The sequence below is a fragment of the Podarcis pityusensis genome, assembly GCF_964106645.2.
Source record: "Podarcis pityusensis genome assembly, chromosome: 18".
Lineage (NCBI taxonomy): Eukaryota > Metazoa > Chordata > Lepidosauria > Squamata > Lacertidae > Podarcis > Podarcis pityusensis.
This window is the reverse complement of record NC_138043.1, coordinates 3,314,070-3,330,280: the sequence shown is the minus strand read 5'-3', so window position 1 is coordinate 3,330,280 and position 16,211 is coordinate 3,314,070. Positions and strand designations below refer to the sequence as shown.

Sequence of the window (16,211 nt, the reverse complement as noted above, 5' to 3'; positions counted from 1 at the left end):
AATTTATTATTATTATTATTAATAATAATAATAATAATAGTTATTTTTAGAATATATATATATATATATGATAATAATAATATAAGAATGATTTAGGCCTGCTGGCCTCCTCTGGTTCGTAGGAACAATAAAAACCTTCCTTTGACCTTGCACAAGAAAGATAAGCTGGCAATTGTTGCTTTTGGGATGTGCAATGCATTTCCTCCTTCCTAAGTTTGGCGGTGGCAGCCAGGAAGGCAGCTGGGTCTCTGTGGCGCAATCGGTTAGCGCGTTCGGCTGTTAACCGAAAGGTTGGTGGTTCGAGCCCACCCAGGGACGCGGTGGGAAGCTTGCCTTTTTTAAAAATATATATTCCTTTTTAAATTTATTTTTTTTTTTGCAAAAATAAAATAAGAATGCACGCCTCCTTTGCAAGCTGGGGCGCGCGAGATTGCATCAAGGGAGGTTGATAGCAATATGGATTGGTCGGTAGGGACGCTATAAAAAATATCTATATATGTGCAAGAAAGGGCAAGGGAGTCTTTGCCCGGAACCAAGATGGCCGCGGCGGCAACAAAGCCGGAAGCAGTTGTTTCAAGCACATTTTTATTTTTATTTTGTCTTTTTCGTTTTTTATTATCATTTTTCTTTTCTCATTTTTTTCCCTTTTTTGTATTTTTCCTTCTGGACATTTGGATGCCATGCTTAATTCTTGCTTTCTCTGTCATTCTTTAAAATGCAACAGAAAATAAAAAGAAAATAAATAATAAATTAAAAAAAATATAAAATATAAAAAAATTAAATAAATAATAAATAAAAATAAAAATAAACAACGTCCCTAAGCCAGTTTGTTAATATAATGTATTTTGATTTCAAAGAATGTAATTTTGACCTTGAAAAGCCTGGAGCGGGGAAGGCCTGCTATTCCTCCCCTTCGCCTCTAGGTGGCAGCAGCAGCAACAGCAGCAGGAGGCGCCTCCAGGAGCCGGAAGCGGAACCCTGGTAGGGCGGAACTATGGCGGCGGCGGCGGCGGTTCCCCACCCGGAGCCTTTAGGGAGCAGCACCCGCCTGGCTCCGCCCAGGGAGGGAGAAGGTGGCTTGAAGGGCTGCAGAAATGGCGACTCTGGCAGGTGAGGGGGGGCTGGGCTGGCGGGGGGGGTATATATTTGGGGGGGGGCTTCCCATGCTGGCTGAACCCCCCAGGCAGGCAGGCAGGGAGGGGTCAAGGGACCAGGAGCTGCCCCCTTCCAAACTTTAAAGGTCAACAGCCCCAGATCTGCAGATGACACAACTTGGATGGCAGAAAGTGAGGAGGAATTGTTGTTGTTTAGTCGTGTCCGCCTCTTCGTGACCCCCTGGACCAGAGCACGCCGGGCACTCCTGTCTCCCACTGCCTCCCGCAGTTTGGTCAAACTCATGTTTGTAGCTTTGAGAACACTGTCCCACCATCTCGTCCTCCGTCATCCCCTTCTCCTTGCGCCCTCCATCTTTCCCAGCATCAGGGTCTTTTCCAGGGAGTCTTCTCTTCTCCTGAGGTGGCCAAAGTCTTGGAGCCTCAGCTTCAGGATCTGTCCTTCCAGTGAGGACTCAGGGCTGATTTCCTTCCGAATGGAGAGGTTGGATCTTCTTGCAGTCCATGGGACTCTCAAGAGTCTCCTCCAGCACCAGAATTCAAAAGCATCCATTCTTCGGCCATCAGCCTTCTTTATGGTCCAGCTCTCACTTCCATACATCACTGCTGGGAAAACCATAGATTGAACTATACGGACCTTTGTCGGCAAGGATTGTCCTAATACATATACTTTTGTTGTTGTTTAGTCATTTAGTTGTGTCCGCCTCTTCGTGACCCCCTGGACCAGAGCACGCCAGGCACTCCTGTCTTCCACCGCCTCTCACAGTTTGGTCAAACTCATGCTGGTAGCTTCGAGAGCACTGTCCCACCATCTCGTCCTCCGTTGTCCCCTTCTCCTTGCGCCCTCCATCTTTCCCAGCATCAGGGTCTTTTCCAGGGAGTCTTCTCTTCTCATGAGGTGGCCAAAGTCTTGGAGCCTCAGCTTCAGGATCTGTCCTTCCAGTGAGCACTCAGGGCTGATTTCCTTCAGAATGGAGAGGTTTGATCTTCTTGCAGTCCATGGGACTCTCAAGAGTCTCCTCCAGCACCAGAATTCAAAAGCATCCATTCTTCGGCGATCGGCCTTCTTTGTGGTCCAGCTCTCACTTCCATACATCACTACTGGGAAAACCAGAGCTTTTACTATACGGACCTTTGTTGGCAAGGTACTGTATGGACCTTTGCTGGAAGACAGGAGGGCCTGGCATGCTCTGGTCCAGGGGGTCACCAAGAGGCAGACACGACTAAACAACAATGTGTCCGCCTCTTCGTGACCCCGTGCACCAGAGCACGCCAGTTCCCGCAGGTCGAAGCAGCCGCTTAAACTATATAAAAGGGTTTTGTTGGAGGGAGAGGCGGAGAGAGGGAAAACTCTAGGGGCCTCATTTAAAGAAAACCTGTCTCCCAGATGCTTTGCGCTGATTTTAGAGGGTAGGTGTCTGCACCCAGAAAAGACGTCTGGGCTGTTGAGAGGCCTTGGCCCCCAGATCTCGGAAGAGCAGGCAGGGAGGCTAACAAAGCGCGTACTCTGTTATGGATCTTGGTAATATGAGCCTTGTGCTAGGAAGCTGGAGATGGTCCCTCGGGTGACTGGAAAGTGGCGGGGATGTTGTCAGGCGAAGGCAAGTGGAACAGGTGCTCAGGCACAGCGCCCAGGCGCTGGATCAGTCCCCCAGTTGCCGCAGTTGGCCCGTTTGCAGCCTTCGGAGGATGGTGCCTTATGCTCCCTCCAAACAAAATTGGTAGAATTGTATTTATTATTATTAAACTTTATTTGCACATTAAATGTTACATGTAATCAACCACGTTATTCTATTATATAAAAAAAGATCTACACAAAAAGAAAAAAGAAAGAAAAGACAAAAACAAAAAAATACAAACGGGAAAATCTTGTCAAAAACATACAGCTGTTTAATAAATACAAACCATCATTGATGATACAGTGGTACCTCGGGTTACATACGCTTCAGGTTACAGACTCCGCTAACCCAGAAATAGTACTTCGGGTTAAGAACTTTGCTTCAGGATGAGAACAGAAATTGCGTGGCGGCAGCAGGAGGCCCCATTAGCTAAAGTGGTGCTTCAGGATAAGAACAGTTTCAGGTTAAGAATGGACCTCCGGAACGAATTAAGTACTTAACCCGAGGTACCACTGTATTCTAAACACATATTTCCAGTGAGAGATCCTTTTATCTTGACCTTATCTTTCACTCCTCGCAACTCTCACTTTCTCATCTGTACCTAATCTCTGGTTTTATTCCCTGATTTATTTGATGACTTCCTTCTGCCTCTACGCGGTTCCTAATTTCTCATCTATTAAAGTCTCTGTTTCCATTTTTAGCTCTGCGAAAAGCCATTTGTATTATCTCTGTGGAATTTAATCTATGCTCAACCACTGTGGTTTTCTTTCCAGCTTCCCGCGTCGCCACGCGTGGCCTGTCCCTTTGGAGGTAAGCATGCCTGAAGCAATTCTCACTCTCTTAGAGAACACTGAGCCCAATTCTTTGATTATTTTGGCTCTTTAAAGGTAAAGGGACCCCTGACCATTAGGTCCAGTCGTGGCCGACTCTGGCTTTACTGGCCGAGGGAGCCGGTGTACAGCTTCCGGGTCATGTGGCCAGCAGGACTAAGCCGCTTCTGGCGAACCAGAGCAGCGCACGGAAACGCCGTTTACCTTCCCGCCGGAGCGGTACCTATTTATCTACTTGCCCTTTGACGTGCTTTCGAACTGCTAGGTTGGCAGGAGCAGGGACCGAGCAACGGGAGCTCACCCCGTCATTGCGGGGATTCGAACCGCGACCTTCTGATTGGCAAGTCCTAGGCTCTGTGGTTTAACCCACAGCACCACCCGCGTCCCTCACTATATACTGCTTAATCACCCACGCTTCGGAGCGAAGATTAACTAAACACGCAAAGCGACGCCATTTTCGGTCATTTAGTAAATGGTGGGAGGTGGGGGGGAGGTTTCAAATCCCGCTAAGTTCTACTCAGAGTAAACCCACTGGAATTTATGTACGTAGGTTAGCAGTGCCCATTGGTTCCAGCGGGTCTCCTCTGAACAGGATGATATTGGGCACAGCAGTTGTTTGTAGAAGGGCGTAAATCGTTCTGAGCCCTTAAAAATAAGACGTGTGCCCAGTTTTAGACGTTTCATTTCTGTTCCCTAAGCAAAGCTAACTCTGCAACGCTATACAGGCCGACTCTGAAGCAAGTCGAATGAATGAATCTTTATTTGCGCCCGCCATCGGCCATAGCAATAAAACAATACGATATACCAAGAATAGAAATAAAAAGTCAATTATGTAAGATACATTTTAGGGTTTTGAATCAATGGTCAAATCGTGGGTCTTATTCCGATTGCCCCAGCGAAAAACCCTGCGACCTTTGCTCATCTTGATCTGCCAGGAGAAAGGACCCTGGGGCAGTGGCTGGGCGACTGGGAATGGACGATAAAAGAGGGGTGATAATCTCATTCCTCAAGTCTTTATAAAGAGGGCAAGCCAGAAGGGCATGCGCCACCAATTCGGGACTGCCATCTCCACAGAGACATAAGCATTTTTGTGTGGGATCTGTTGGAATCGTCCCTCAAGTCCAGCCGAGGGCAAGACATTCAATCTTGCAAGAGTAAAACTTCGTCTATATTTTAGAATTGCTAGGTGATGCAGAGAGGGTGGCAGAGAGTCGAAACAGGAAGGTGGGAAATAGCAAGCTGTTTGAGGCTTACTCTCAAGTAACTGTGTAGGCCAGTGGCTCCCTGGGGGAAGGGGGCAGCCCTTTGTTCCCACAGACTCATCCGATACCCTGCAAAAAGAATTGCTCAGAAGAGCGGTAGGTCTGCCCCACTAAAGGTAAAGGGACCCCTGACCATTAGGTCCAGTCGTGGCCGCGTCTGGGGTTGCGGCGCTCATCTCGCTTTACTGGCAGAGGGAGCCGGCTTACAGCTTCCGGGTCATGTTGCCAGCAGGACTAAGCCGCTTCTGGCGAACCAGAGCAGCGCACGGAAACGCCATTTACCTTCCCGCCGGAGCGGTACCTATTTATCTACTTGCGCTGGTGTGCTTTCGAACTGCTAGGTTGGCAGGAGCAGGGACCGAGCAACGGGAGCTCACCCCGTTGTGGGGATTCGAACCACCGACCTTCTGATCGGCAAGTCCTAGGCTCTGTGGTTTAACCCACAGCGCCACCTGCGTCCCTCTGCCCCACTAAAGGAGGATGCTATTGCAACTTTGGGTGGGATGATGATTTTGAGCACTGTGCACGAGCCCCACTTTGAGACCCACAACTTCTCACTCTCCCCGAACAGGCCGCTCGTGGCGTCCGGTGCACCCGCTCGCTCGCTCCATCAGACGCCTGTGACGGACAGCACAGATAGGTAGGCCGAACCCCAAATACCCCCCCCCCCTTTGCTGGGCAGCCTGGGGGGATTCTATTGGCAAAACCAATTTGGTGTTTCGCAACTTTCTGACTAGTTGCAGGACCTTAGCCAGACCTAGCAGAATCCACGGAATCAATTGGCAACTTGGCTGCAGACAGGATAGACGGAGCAGGAACCAGGAACTTGTCGTTAGGTGTTTATTATATACAGTGGACTGTTTACAGGAACAGAACACGGATCTTTTGCTAGCTCTCTCTGACACGACTCACAACTCCTACACTGACACACAGAACTCTGAACACTGAAATCCCGAACACTGAACTAACACATTCCAGTTAGTAGGCCATTAATTAGCACTCCCTTGAGAGAGCTTGACCAATCAGGGAGCAGTCTCCATGTCTCGGTTATCACCAGGCAGACTTACTCCTTTAGATTGCCATCTGGCTGTCTGCCAAACCTTAATTGACTCTGTCAGTAGCTGCATGTACACAGTTTCCCAACAGATTCCATGGGGCAGGCGGAAAGGAACTTTGAGAGCCGCCGAGGGGTAGCCACAAACCAGGGAGACCTCGCTTCCAATCGCCTCTCCTCGAGCTCATTTGGGACCTCGAGCCGGTCGCCCACCTCTCAACTTAGCCTGCCTCGTAGAATTGTAGCATTGGAAGGGGAACCCAGGGGTCATCCAGCCCAACCCCCGGCAATACAGGGGTTGCGGCGAAAGATGGCCTTCCACCCTCTGCTTAAAAACCTCTGAGGAAGGAGAGTCCACCACTTTCCCGAGGGAGACTGTTCTGTTATCAAACAGCTCTTACCACTAGAAAGTTATTCCTGATGTTTGAATCCGTTGGTTCGGGTCCTTGCTGGCTCCATCTCCCATGGGACAACTGCTCTTCCAATATTTGATGATGGATCTCCTATCTCATACGCTTCTCTAAGATTATTTATATCCTGCTTTCCACTCACGTAGGTCTCAAAACGACCTCCAACAACGATAACATATAAGCAGTTTAAAACTCACACATTTTTAAACACCAAGAATTTTATATCTCCACCCGAAAACATCTGAGATCCATCCAGGGCGATGCAAAGGCCACTGGGAATAGAACAGTTTGACCAGACATCTGAAAATCCAGTAGGGATGGGAGTCTCCTTGCTGGACTCTCTGCCTAACTTGTCCCTGCCTAATTTCTTGTGGGAGGGAGTTCCATAGGTCTGTGTAGCCGATACCATAATTTGCACCCAGCTCTTGTTCTTGCGGGACTCCAGTCAGAAACCAGCAAGGTTGGAGCGATAACAAGAGCCATGAAACTGGGTTCTAAGGGGGGTCGTCTAGCCCGAACCCCTGTGATTCCTCAGCAGGGAACGGTGCCCTGATGGTATCCTTTCCTTCGTAGTTCTGCTCAGCTTCAGCAGAAGAGCGCCAGCACCGTCGTTCAAAAGAAGTCATACCTTCCTAGCAGCCGGGGCGAGTACGTCATCACCAAGCTAGACGACTTGGTCAATTGGGCTCGGCGGGTGAGTGGCAGCTTTGCAAGAATTATTATTATTATTATTATTATTATTATTATTAGTAAAGGTAAAGGGACCCATGACCATTAGGTCCAGTCGTGGCCGACTCTGGGGTTGCGGCGCTCATCTCGCTTTATTGGCCGAGGGAGCCGGCGTACAGCTTCCGGGTCATGTGGCCAGCAGGACTAAGCCACTTCTGGTGAACCAGAGCAGCGCATGGAAACGCCGCTTACCTTCCTGCCAGAGTGGTACCTATTTATCTACTTGCACTTGGATGTGCTTTTGAACTGCTAGGTGGGCAGCAGCAGGGACTGAGCAACGGGAGCTCACCCCGTTGCGGGGATTCGAACCGCCGACCTTCTGATTGGCAAGCACTAGGCTCTGTGGTTTAACCCACAGCGCCACCCACGTCCCTATTATTATTATTTTGTTTAATTGCTGCTAGAGGCTTAGTTCATCCTGCCCGTAACATCTCCTGCAGGCCCTCAAGCCTTATATACCTGTGTTTTACCCCGAGCCACACTTGACCTTTCACTTTCCCAAATGCGGAAGCCGCAAAAACAAAAACGCAAAATAAATGGCGAAAACAGACAGACCTCAGCGTAACACTCAAAACGGAGCATGTTCGGCTTCCAAAAAATGTTCGCAAACCGGAACACCTACTTCCGGGTTTGCTAGTGTTTGAGTTCCAAGTTGTTTGGGAACCAAGGCATTTGAGAACCAAGGTACCACTGTATTAGCACCTACAATTCCTAATAGAAAAGCCTCGAGTTTTTAAAATAAAAGTTAGTGGCTCATAGGGATGCGGGTGGCGCTGTGGGTTAAACCACAGAGCCTAGGACTTGCCGATCAGAAGGTCGGCAGTTCGAATCCCTGCGACGGGGTGAGCTCCCGCCGCCAGGTCCCTGCTCCTGCCAACCTAGCAGTTCGAAAGCACGTCAAAAGTGCAAGTAGATAAATAGGTACCGCTCCGGCGGGAAGGTAAACGGCGTTTCCGTGTGTTGCTCTGGTTCGCCTTCTTTTTTTGACTAGCTTTTAGCTAGGAAACCACAGAGCCTAGGACTTGCCGATCAGAAGGTCAGCAGTTCGAATCCCCACGACGGGGTGAGCTCCTGTTGTTCGGTCCCTGCTCCTCCCAACCTAGCAGTTCGAAAGCACGTCAAAGTGCAAGTAGATAAATAGGCACCACTCCGGCGGGAAGGTAAACGGCGTTTCCGTGCGCTGCTCTGGTTCGCCAGAAGCGGCTTAGTCCTGCTGGCCACAGGACCCAGAAGCTGTACGCCGGTTCCCTCGGCCAATAAAGCGAGATGAGCGCCACAACCCCAGAGTCAGCTACGACTGGACCTAATGGTCAGGGGTCCCTTTACCTTTACCTAGTGGCTCATAACTCAATGCTGAGCATCTCCTCCGCCCACAGAGCTCCTTGTGGCCGATGACCTTCGGCTTGGCTTGCTGCGCCGTCGAGATGATGCACATGGCTGCGCCCCGCTACGACATGGATCGCTTCGGGGTGGTCTTCCGAGCCAGCCCCCGGCAAGCCGACGTCATGATCGTGGCGGGCACGCTCACCAATAAGATGGCACCCGCCCTTCGGAAGGTAGGCCGGGTGGAATCCGAGAGGCGGCACTTTCAGGGACGATGGGAGACGTTGGTTTGGCCCGAGGGCCATATTCGCTTCTGGGGGGCCGCCTGCTGGCAGAGGGCAGGGCTAAAGGCGAAATGTTTTAAACAATTTAAAATTTTTGTTCCTCTTGTTTTGCTTCTGTTGGGGTTGGTAAAATGTTTAGTTGGGGCTGGTGGTTATATTAACTTGGGCATAACTGTAAACGTTTTTTTTTTATTATTATTATTATTATTATTATTATTATTATTATTATTATTATTTTCTGTCCCACCCCATCTGGCTGGGTTTCCCCAGCCACTCTGGGCAGCTTACAGCATATATAAATACAGTGGTACCTCGGGTTAAGTACAGTGGTGCCCCGCAAGACGAATGCCTCGCAAGACGGAAAACCCGCTAGATGAAAGGGTTTTCCGTTTTCAATGCGCTTCGCAGGATGAATTTCCCTATGGGCTTGCTTCGCAAGATGAAAATGTCTTGCGAGTCTTGAGATTTTTTTCCCGCTTTTCTCCCCCTTTTTCTAAGCCGCTAAGCCTTTAATAGCCTTTTAGCAGCTAATCCGCTAAGCCGATAAGCCTTTAATAGCCGCTAAACCGCTAATAGCGCTAAGCCGCTAAGCCGCTAATGGGCTTGCTTCGCAAGACGAAGAAACCGCTAGACGAAAAGACTCGCGGAACGGATTAATTTCGTCTTGCGAGGCACCACTGTACTTAATTCGTTCCGGATGTCCGTTCTTAACCTGAAACTGTTCTTAACCTGAAGCACCACTTTAGCTAATGGGGCCTTCTGCTGCCGCTGTAGCACGATTTCTGTTCTCATCCTGAAGCAAAGTTCTTAACCTGAAGCACTATTTCTGGGTTAGCGGAGTGTGTAACCTGAAGCGTATGTAACCCGAGGTACCACTGTACAGATTATAAATAAACCAGTAAAACAATAGAAACTAATAATAATGATGGCATCCAGAAGGGAACATAGCCCTACAAAGTTTTAAAGGGCAGAAGCAATTATTATTATTATTATTATTATTATTATTATTATTAGTTTCTATTGATTTATTGGTTTGTTTATAATCTGTACAGCCGTACCTTTGATATTCTGTGAAATTTTTAATGTGTGTGTTTTTTTGCGCGCGGGGTGGGTGTGTTGCTGTTTTAACAATTTATTTTGCGCTTCTATCTTGTGTTTCCCCACTGTGTGCCACCCTGAGATTGTAGGATGAAGGGCGGTGTACACATTCAATAAATAAAAATAAACTTACTAAGCTTTGCAGATCCAGGTCTCTGCCACTCATTTTGACTCCAGAATGCAAAACCCGTCATCTTCTTTGTTTCAACAGGTGTACGACCAGATGCCTGAGCCACGCTACGTAGTCTCCATGGGGAGGTAAAGAAAAATGGAAATATTTCTTTCCTATTGTCATCGGGGAAAGTGGGTGTACTTTGTAATCATTTTTCAAGCTTATAACCTCCACTCATCTCCCTGCCGCTGGTTGTCGCCCGTGATTTGAACTCCAGGCTCCGACGTGCTTTTGCTGCTGTCTCTACTGAATCTTTCCTCCTCCTGCAAACCGCACTCCCTGATGTTTCCGCGGAGGGGGAAACGTTTAAACCGACGTATCCCATAATCACCAGTGCCACCTCTTGGGGGGGGGCAGCCAAGGGTGCCAGAGGTGCAAATATAATAAATGTAATAATCAGATTTCGAAAAGCTGGTATCATGGGATTAAGTCCATCCATTTGGTTGAAATAATCAAATTTAAATAGTTTAAATTGGATTTTGAACACATGCAATCAACCACTCCTGTTGGAATTTCATCACACTGTTATCGTCCTTTGTGGGCTGTGCAAACTGCTATTCCGAATACCGTTTTTTTATAGGGTTGGGGGCACTGGGGGTGAGTTTGCGACACCAAAAAGATGACTTAAATAGTGAATAATAGGTTGGCTAAAACACTGGACTGCCCTCCATTGGTTTTTTGTCCTGTTATTTTTCAGCTGTGCTAACGGTGGCGGCTACTACCATTACTCTTACTCCGTGGTTCGTGGCTGTGACCGGATCGTGCCGGTGGACATCTACGTCCCAGGTAAACAAGACGACGTGCGTCACTGGGGGTTGGACTAGATGACCGTTGGGGGGCCCTTCCAACTCTATGGTTCTCTGATTTGGCTAGCTGCCTCTCCTTGGCTGCTCTTCCCCAGCCTACAGCCGCTTCAGACTCCCATCAGCCCAGGACATGGAGTCCAAAGTGGCTGGTGATGACTCTGGACTTGAGATCTGGCCTCCTTCCAGAGTCGTTTGGACTCACAGCTATCCATGTAGGCGCAGGTCCATTCTGGTGGATCAGGCCCGTCCAGCATGGGTGGCCAACAAGATTCCCCCAAGGAAAGCCCACAAGCATGTTCTGAGCCCCAGAACAACTCTCTCCCTCTGTGGTTTGTAGCAACAGATACTCAGAAGCATTCACAGCTGTCCATGGAGGCGCAGGTCCATTCTGCGTCTAGGGCAGCTGTCTACCAGCTACATCTGGTATGCAGGATGAAACCCTCCCTGCCCGTAGACTGTCTGGCCAGAGTGGTGAATGCTCTGGTTATCTCCCACTTGGACTACTGCCATGCGCTCTCCGTGGGGCTCCCTTTGAAGGTGACCTGGAAACGGCAACTACCGTATTTTTTGCACCATAACACTCACTTTTTTCCTCCTAAAAAGTAAGGGGAAATGTCTGTGCGTGTTATGGAGGGAATGCCTACGGGTGGCATGCCTACGGATTTTCCTCCTCTAAAAACTACATGCGTGTTATGGTCGGGTGCGTGTTATAGAGCAAAAAATACGGTAATCCAGAATGCGGCAGCTGGACTGGGGACTGGGAGGGGCCACCAAGACCATATAACACCGGTCCTGAAAGATCTGCATTGGCCCCCAGGGCGTTTCTGAGCACAATTCAAAGCGTTGGTGCTGACCTTGAAAGCCCTAAACGGCCCAGTAACCCTGAAGGAGCATCTCCACCCCCATCGTCCAGCCTGGACACTGAGGTCCAGCTCTGAGGCGGTTCCCTCCCTGTGAGTTGTGAGGTTACAGTAGTACCTCGGGTTAAGTACTTAATTCGTTCCGGAGGTCCGTTCTTAAACTGAAACTGTTCTTAACCTGAAGCACCACTCTAGCTAATGGGGCCTCCTGCTGCTGCTGTGCCGCCAGAACACAATTTCTGTTCTCATCCTGAAGCAAAGTTCTTAACCCGTAGTACTATTTCTGGGTTAGCGGAGTCTGTAAGCTGAAGAGTCTGTAACCTGAAGCATATGTAACCCGAGGTACCACTGTACAGGGAACCTGACAGAGGGCCTTCTCGGTGGTGGCGCCCACCCTGTGGAACGCCCTCCCTTCAGATGTGAAGGAAATAAACAACTGTCTGACTTTTAGAAGACATCTGAAGGCAGCCCTGTTTAGGGAGGTTTTTATTGTTTGATGTTTCATAATTTGCTGGGAGCCACCCAGAGTGGCCAGGGCAACCCAGTCAGATTTGCTGCTTATAAAAAAAACAGATCATTATTGCTATTGTTATCCCTTAGGATAGCTTTCCAACTTTACGATTCTATTATCATTATGCAATACAAGGAGGTTCTGGCCCGGACAACCGCCTTGCCTCTGCCCTGTGATGGTCTGACTGCGAACCTCCTTCTTCGCAGGTTGCCCCCCAACAGCCGAAGCTCTTCTCTACGGGATCCTGCAACTGCAGCGCAAGATCAAGCGGGAAAAACGACTCCAGATTTGGTACCGGAAGTAGCAACGGCACGTCAGCTGGCGGGCCCGAAAATGACGGTGGTGCACGTGGTTTAGCGCATTTTGCACACAGCTTTCTCTACAAGTTTGCAATTATATATAGAGATAAACAGAGTACATTGGTTTGGTGGCCTGTCTCTTTTCACAATCAAGGGCTTCTCGCAGGGAGGGAACCGCCAGAAGGCCCTCGGAGCTGGACCTCAGTGTCCGGGCTGGATGATGGGGGTGGAGACGCTCCTTCAGGTCTACTGGGCCGTTTAGGGCTTTGAAGGTCAGCACCAACACTTTGAATTGTGCTCGGAAACTACTGGGAGCCAATGTAGGTCTTTCAGGACCGGTGTTATGTGGTCTTGGCGGCCACTCCCAGTCACCAGTCTGGCTGCCGCGTTCTGGATTAGTTGTAGTTTCTGGGTCACCTTCAAAGGTTTGAGGCATACAGTGGTACCTCGGGTTAAGTACTTAATTCGTTCCAGAGGTCCGTTCTTAACCTGAAACTGTTCATAACCTGAAGCACCACTTTAGCTAATGGGGCCTCCTGCTGCCGCTGCGCCACCAGAGCACGATTTCTGTTCTCATCCTGAAGCAAAGTTCTTAACCTGAAGCACTATTTCTGGGTTAGCGGAGTCTGTAACCTGAAGCGTATGTAACCCGAGGTACCACTGTATTACCATCATGAGGGCTGCCAGCATGAGTTTGACCAAACTGCGGGAGGCAGTGGAAGACAGGAGTGCCTGGTGTGCTCTGGTCCACAGGGTCACGAAGTGTCGGACACAACTAAACAACACCATCATGGGGACTAGAAGCTTTTCTTTTTAAAAGCTGAAGTTGCGGTTCTGGGAACGCTAACACACACACACCCCATTCACACATTTTGCAACTGGTGACTTCGGGCCAGTCGCTACCTCTCTGCCTAACCAACCTTTCACAGTTGTTGTGAAGATTAAATGAGGGAGGGGAGAACTAAACACACCGAGTCGAGCTCCTTTGTTAGGAATAAGTTGGGATATACCACATTTTTTGCTCTATAAGACGCACCAGACCACAAGACGCACCTAGTTTTTGGAGGAGGAAAACAAGAAAAAAAAATATTCTGAATCTCAGAAGCCAGAACAGCAAGAGGGATCGCTGCGCAGTGAAAGCAGCAATCCCTCTTGCTGTTCTGGCATCTGGGATAGCTGCGCAGCCTGCATTCGCTCCATAAGACGCACACACATTTCCCCTTACTTTTTAGGAGGGAAAAAGTGAGTCTTAGAGAGCAAAAAATACGGTAAATGTGAAACTGCGATAGCAAGAGCGGGATGAGACCCAGCATCGTTCGGGTCGACTTCCGGAAGACAGCCTGTTTGCTCAGGGGATAAAAGTTTGTGCTTTGGAGGCAGGAAGCCCCGGGTTCAAACTCCGGTTAAAAAAGAGGCGGGTGTAAAAAAGACCTCTGTTTGGAGAGCTACTGCCAGACAGAGTAGTCCTCAGCAGGCTGCATGGACCAATCGTCTGCCTTTAGAGCAGGGGTCGGCAAGGTTTATCTTGCGTGGGCCAGATTGGTCCCGCTTGTGATTTCCGGCGTTTGCACAGACGCGATTTCCGGCGCCGCAGAAGCGAGTCCCTGCACCGCACCGCGCTGTGCTAGTTTAGCGCAGCGCACGAGCGGGCAGCTCAGTTCGGGGGCCGGTCAAATGACATCCGGCCAGTGGGCCTTAGGTTGCTGACCCCTGCTTTAGAGCCTTGTTACAGCGAGTGGTGCTGTGGGTTAAACCACAGAGCCTAGGGCTTGCCGATCAGAAGGTCGGCGGTTTGAATCCCCGCAATGACGGGGTGAGCTCCCGTTGCTCGGTCCCTGCTCCTGCCAACCTAGCAGTTCGAAAGGATGTCAGAGTGCAAGTAGTTAAATAGTTACCGCTCCGGCGGGAAGGTAAGCGGCGTTTCTGTGCGCTGCTCTGGTTCGCCGGAAGCGGCTTAGTCATGCTGGCCACATGACCCGGAAGCTGTACGCCGGCTCCCTCGGCCAATAAAACGAGAGTCAGTCACGACTGGACCTAATGGTCAAGGGTCCCTTTACCTTTACTACAGCAACAGAAGATAGGCTGGTGACTTATACGTAGCCAGACTACTGATCCATCCGGCTTAGTACGGTCTACACTGGCTGGCAGCCATTCTCCCGCATGGAGATGTCAGGGATGGAACCCGGCGCCTTCCACAGGCCACACAGGTGCTGAGCTGAAAAGTCATGTCCCTAGTCCTCATGGTTCTGAATGGAAAGGCAAATTTGAACAGGAGTCGGGCTGTTACCAAATCAGACCAGAAGCCCATCTATCTACAAGGGCCGGCAGGGGCTGTGTGGGGTCTGCAGGCAGAGAAGGGTCTACCGCAACCCTGCTTACGGAGACGCCACCGGAGGGATCGATCCACAGACCTTCTGCATGCATTGCTCTGCCGCAAAGCTACACCCAGTTTGCCGTTCGGCAGAGATGGAAGGAGACAAGGCAATGTGGAAAAGAATTCTCTTGATCGACAGAACAGATTGCAATTTTTTTGGCTAAAGGGCTCGTGTCCATGTGCCCGGAGGCTCGAAAAACGAGAGGCCATCTCCCTCCCCGATTTCTGTTTGGCCGCAAAAGAGCGGACCGTCTCGGCTGCTCCTGCTGCGGTCAGCATGCCCTTCCTCAGAGAGCTAGCCGGTGGGGGAACGGGCTGGCAGCTCTACTTGATGAGGGCGGGAGTGATCATTTTGGGGAAGGAGTAGTATCTGCAGTCGGACGGAGGGACGAGGTCCATGACGGCCGTGTGGATGTTCTCCTTCTTGAAACCGGCCTCCACCAGGTGCGCCACCTGCGTTTCCTAAAATGCGGGAGGAAAGCGCCTTGAGGAGACTTTAAACCCACCACACAAGACACACGGTTGTAAAGAACCAGCAATTTGAATGCACTTTGAACATCCAACACCAGAGGGTGCCAGAGAGCAGAGAATTTTAAAACGCAGTTTTCCTTGGGTTTTTTTTTTTTTCTTATAACGATCCAAGGAAGAGGAATGACGATGAAAGCCGTTTAAATCTATGGGGTGGGTCTACTTGCGGGAGCCAGACTAGAATTCGCAAGGACACAGAGCTCTTGTTCCCTGGCCTCCACCCGCCTGCAAAGCCCTCCCTCTCCCTCACCTGAAACATCTTCTCGATGTCCGAATACTTGTTCTTGAGGAGGTCTCCCCAAGAGGTCAGGTTGCAGTAGGTGAGGACCCCTCCGGGCTTCAGAAGGCGGTAAGCATGGCCCTGCAGGAAAGTGGGGAGGGATGGGAGTTATGGCAGACTTTGTGGGGCTCTTTCCCCCCAGGACGCCTTGCTGGGGATTTTTGTCCTGGAAAGGTTGGGGGTCCCTGCTGGTTGCATCCCCGTATCTGAAATTAGGAATGTTATAAGAAAAAAAGCCCTGCTCCTTTTCCCTTATGGGGTACCCAAGAGCCTATACAGAGTCCTTTTGTAGGTTCTCTGTTGGTAAAAGGACCCCTGACCATTAGGTCCAGTCATGACCGACTCTGGGGTTGCGGCGCTCATCTTGCTTCATTGGCCGAGGGAGCCGGTGTACAGCTTCCGGGTCATGTGGCCAGCAGGACTAAGCCGCTTCTAGTGAACCAGAGCAGCACATGGAAATGCCGTTTACCTTTCTGCCGGAGCGGTACCTATTTTATCTATTTGCACTTTGACGTGCTTTCGAACTGCTAGGTGGGCAGGAGCAGGGACGGAGCAACAGGAGCTCACCCCATCACCGGGAATTCGAACCGCCGACCTTCTGATCGGCAAGTCCTAGGCTCTGTGGTTTAACCCACAGCACCACCCGCGTCCCTTAACCGC

The 16,211-nt window shown here is 50.0% G+C and overlaps 2 protein-coding genes across 5 annotated transcripts in view; one reads left to right on the top strand and one right to left on the bottom strand.

Annotated features, from left to right (window-relative positions):
- Positions 1-1,003: 1,003 nt before the first annotated feature.
- Positions 1,004-12,494, top strand: NDUFS7 (NADH:ubiquinone oxidoreductase core subunit S7). The gene is made up of 8 exons (XM_080989257.1): positions 1,004-1,110; positions 3,505-3,541; positions 5,395-5,463; positions 6,861-6,981; positions 8,393-8,572; positions 9,933-9,979; positions 10,591-10,679; positions 12,277-12,494. Exons 1-8 carry the CDS (start codon positions 1,095-1,097, stop codon positions 12,372-12,374), a joined length of 657 nt encoding a protein of 218 aa, XP_080845383.1. The 5' UTR covers positions 1,004-1,094; the 3' UTR covers positions 12,375-12,494.
- Positions 12,495-14,854: 2,360 nt separating this feature from the next.
- GAMT (guanidinoacetate N-methyltransferase) overlaps positions 14,855-16,211 on the bottom strand; it is a 242,831-nt gene continuing 241,474 nt past the window's right edge. For all 4 annotated transcript variants that reach the window (XM_080989168.1, XM_080989169.1, XM_080989167.1 and 1 more), the window contains exons 6-7: positions 15,522-15,632; positions 14,855-15,205 (exon numbers count right to left, since the gene is read on the bottom strand). In XM_080989168.1, coding sequence (XP_080845294.1) covers positions 15,068-15,205; positions 15,522-15,632 — 249 coding nt within the window. In that variant the 3' untranslated portion in view covers positions 14,855-15,067. The remainder of the gene's footprint in view (positions 15,206-15,521; positions 15,633-16,211) is intronic.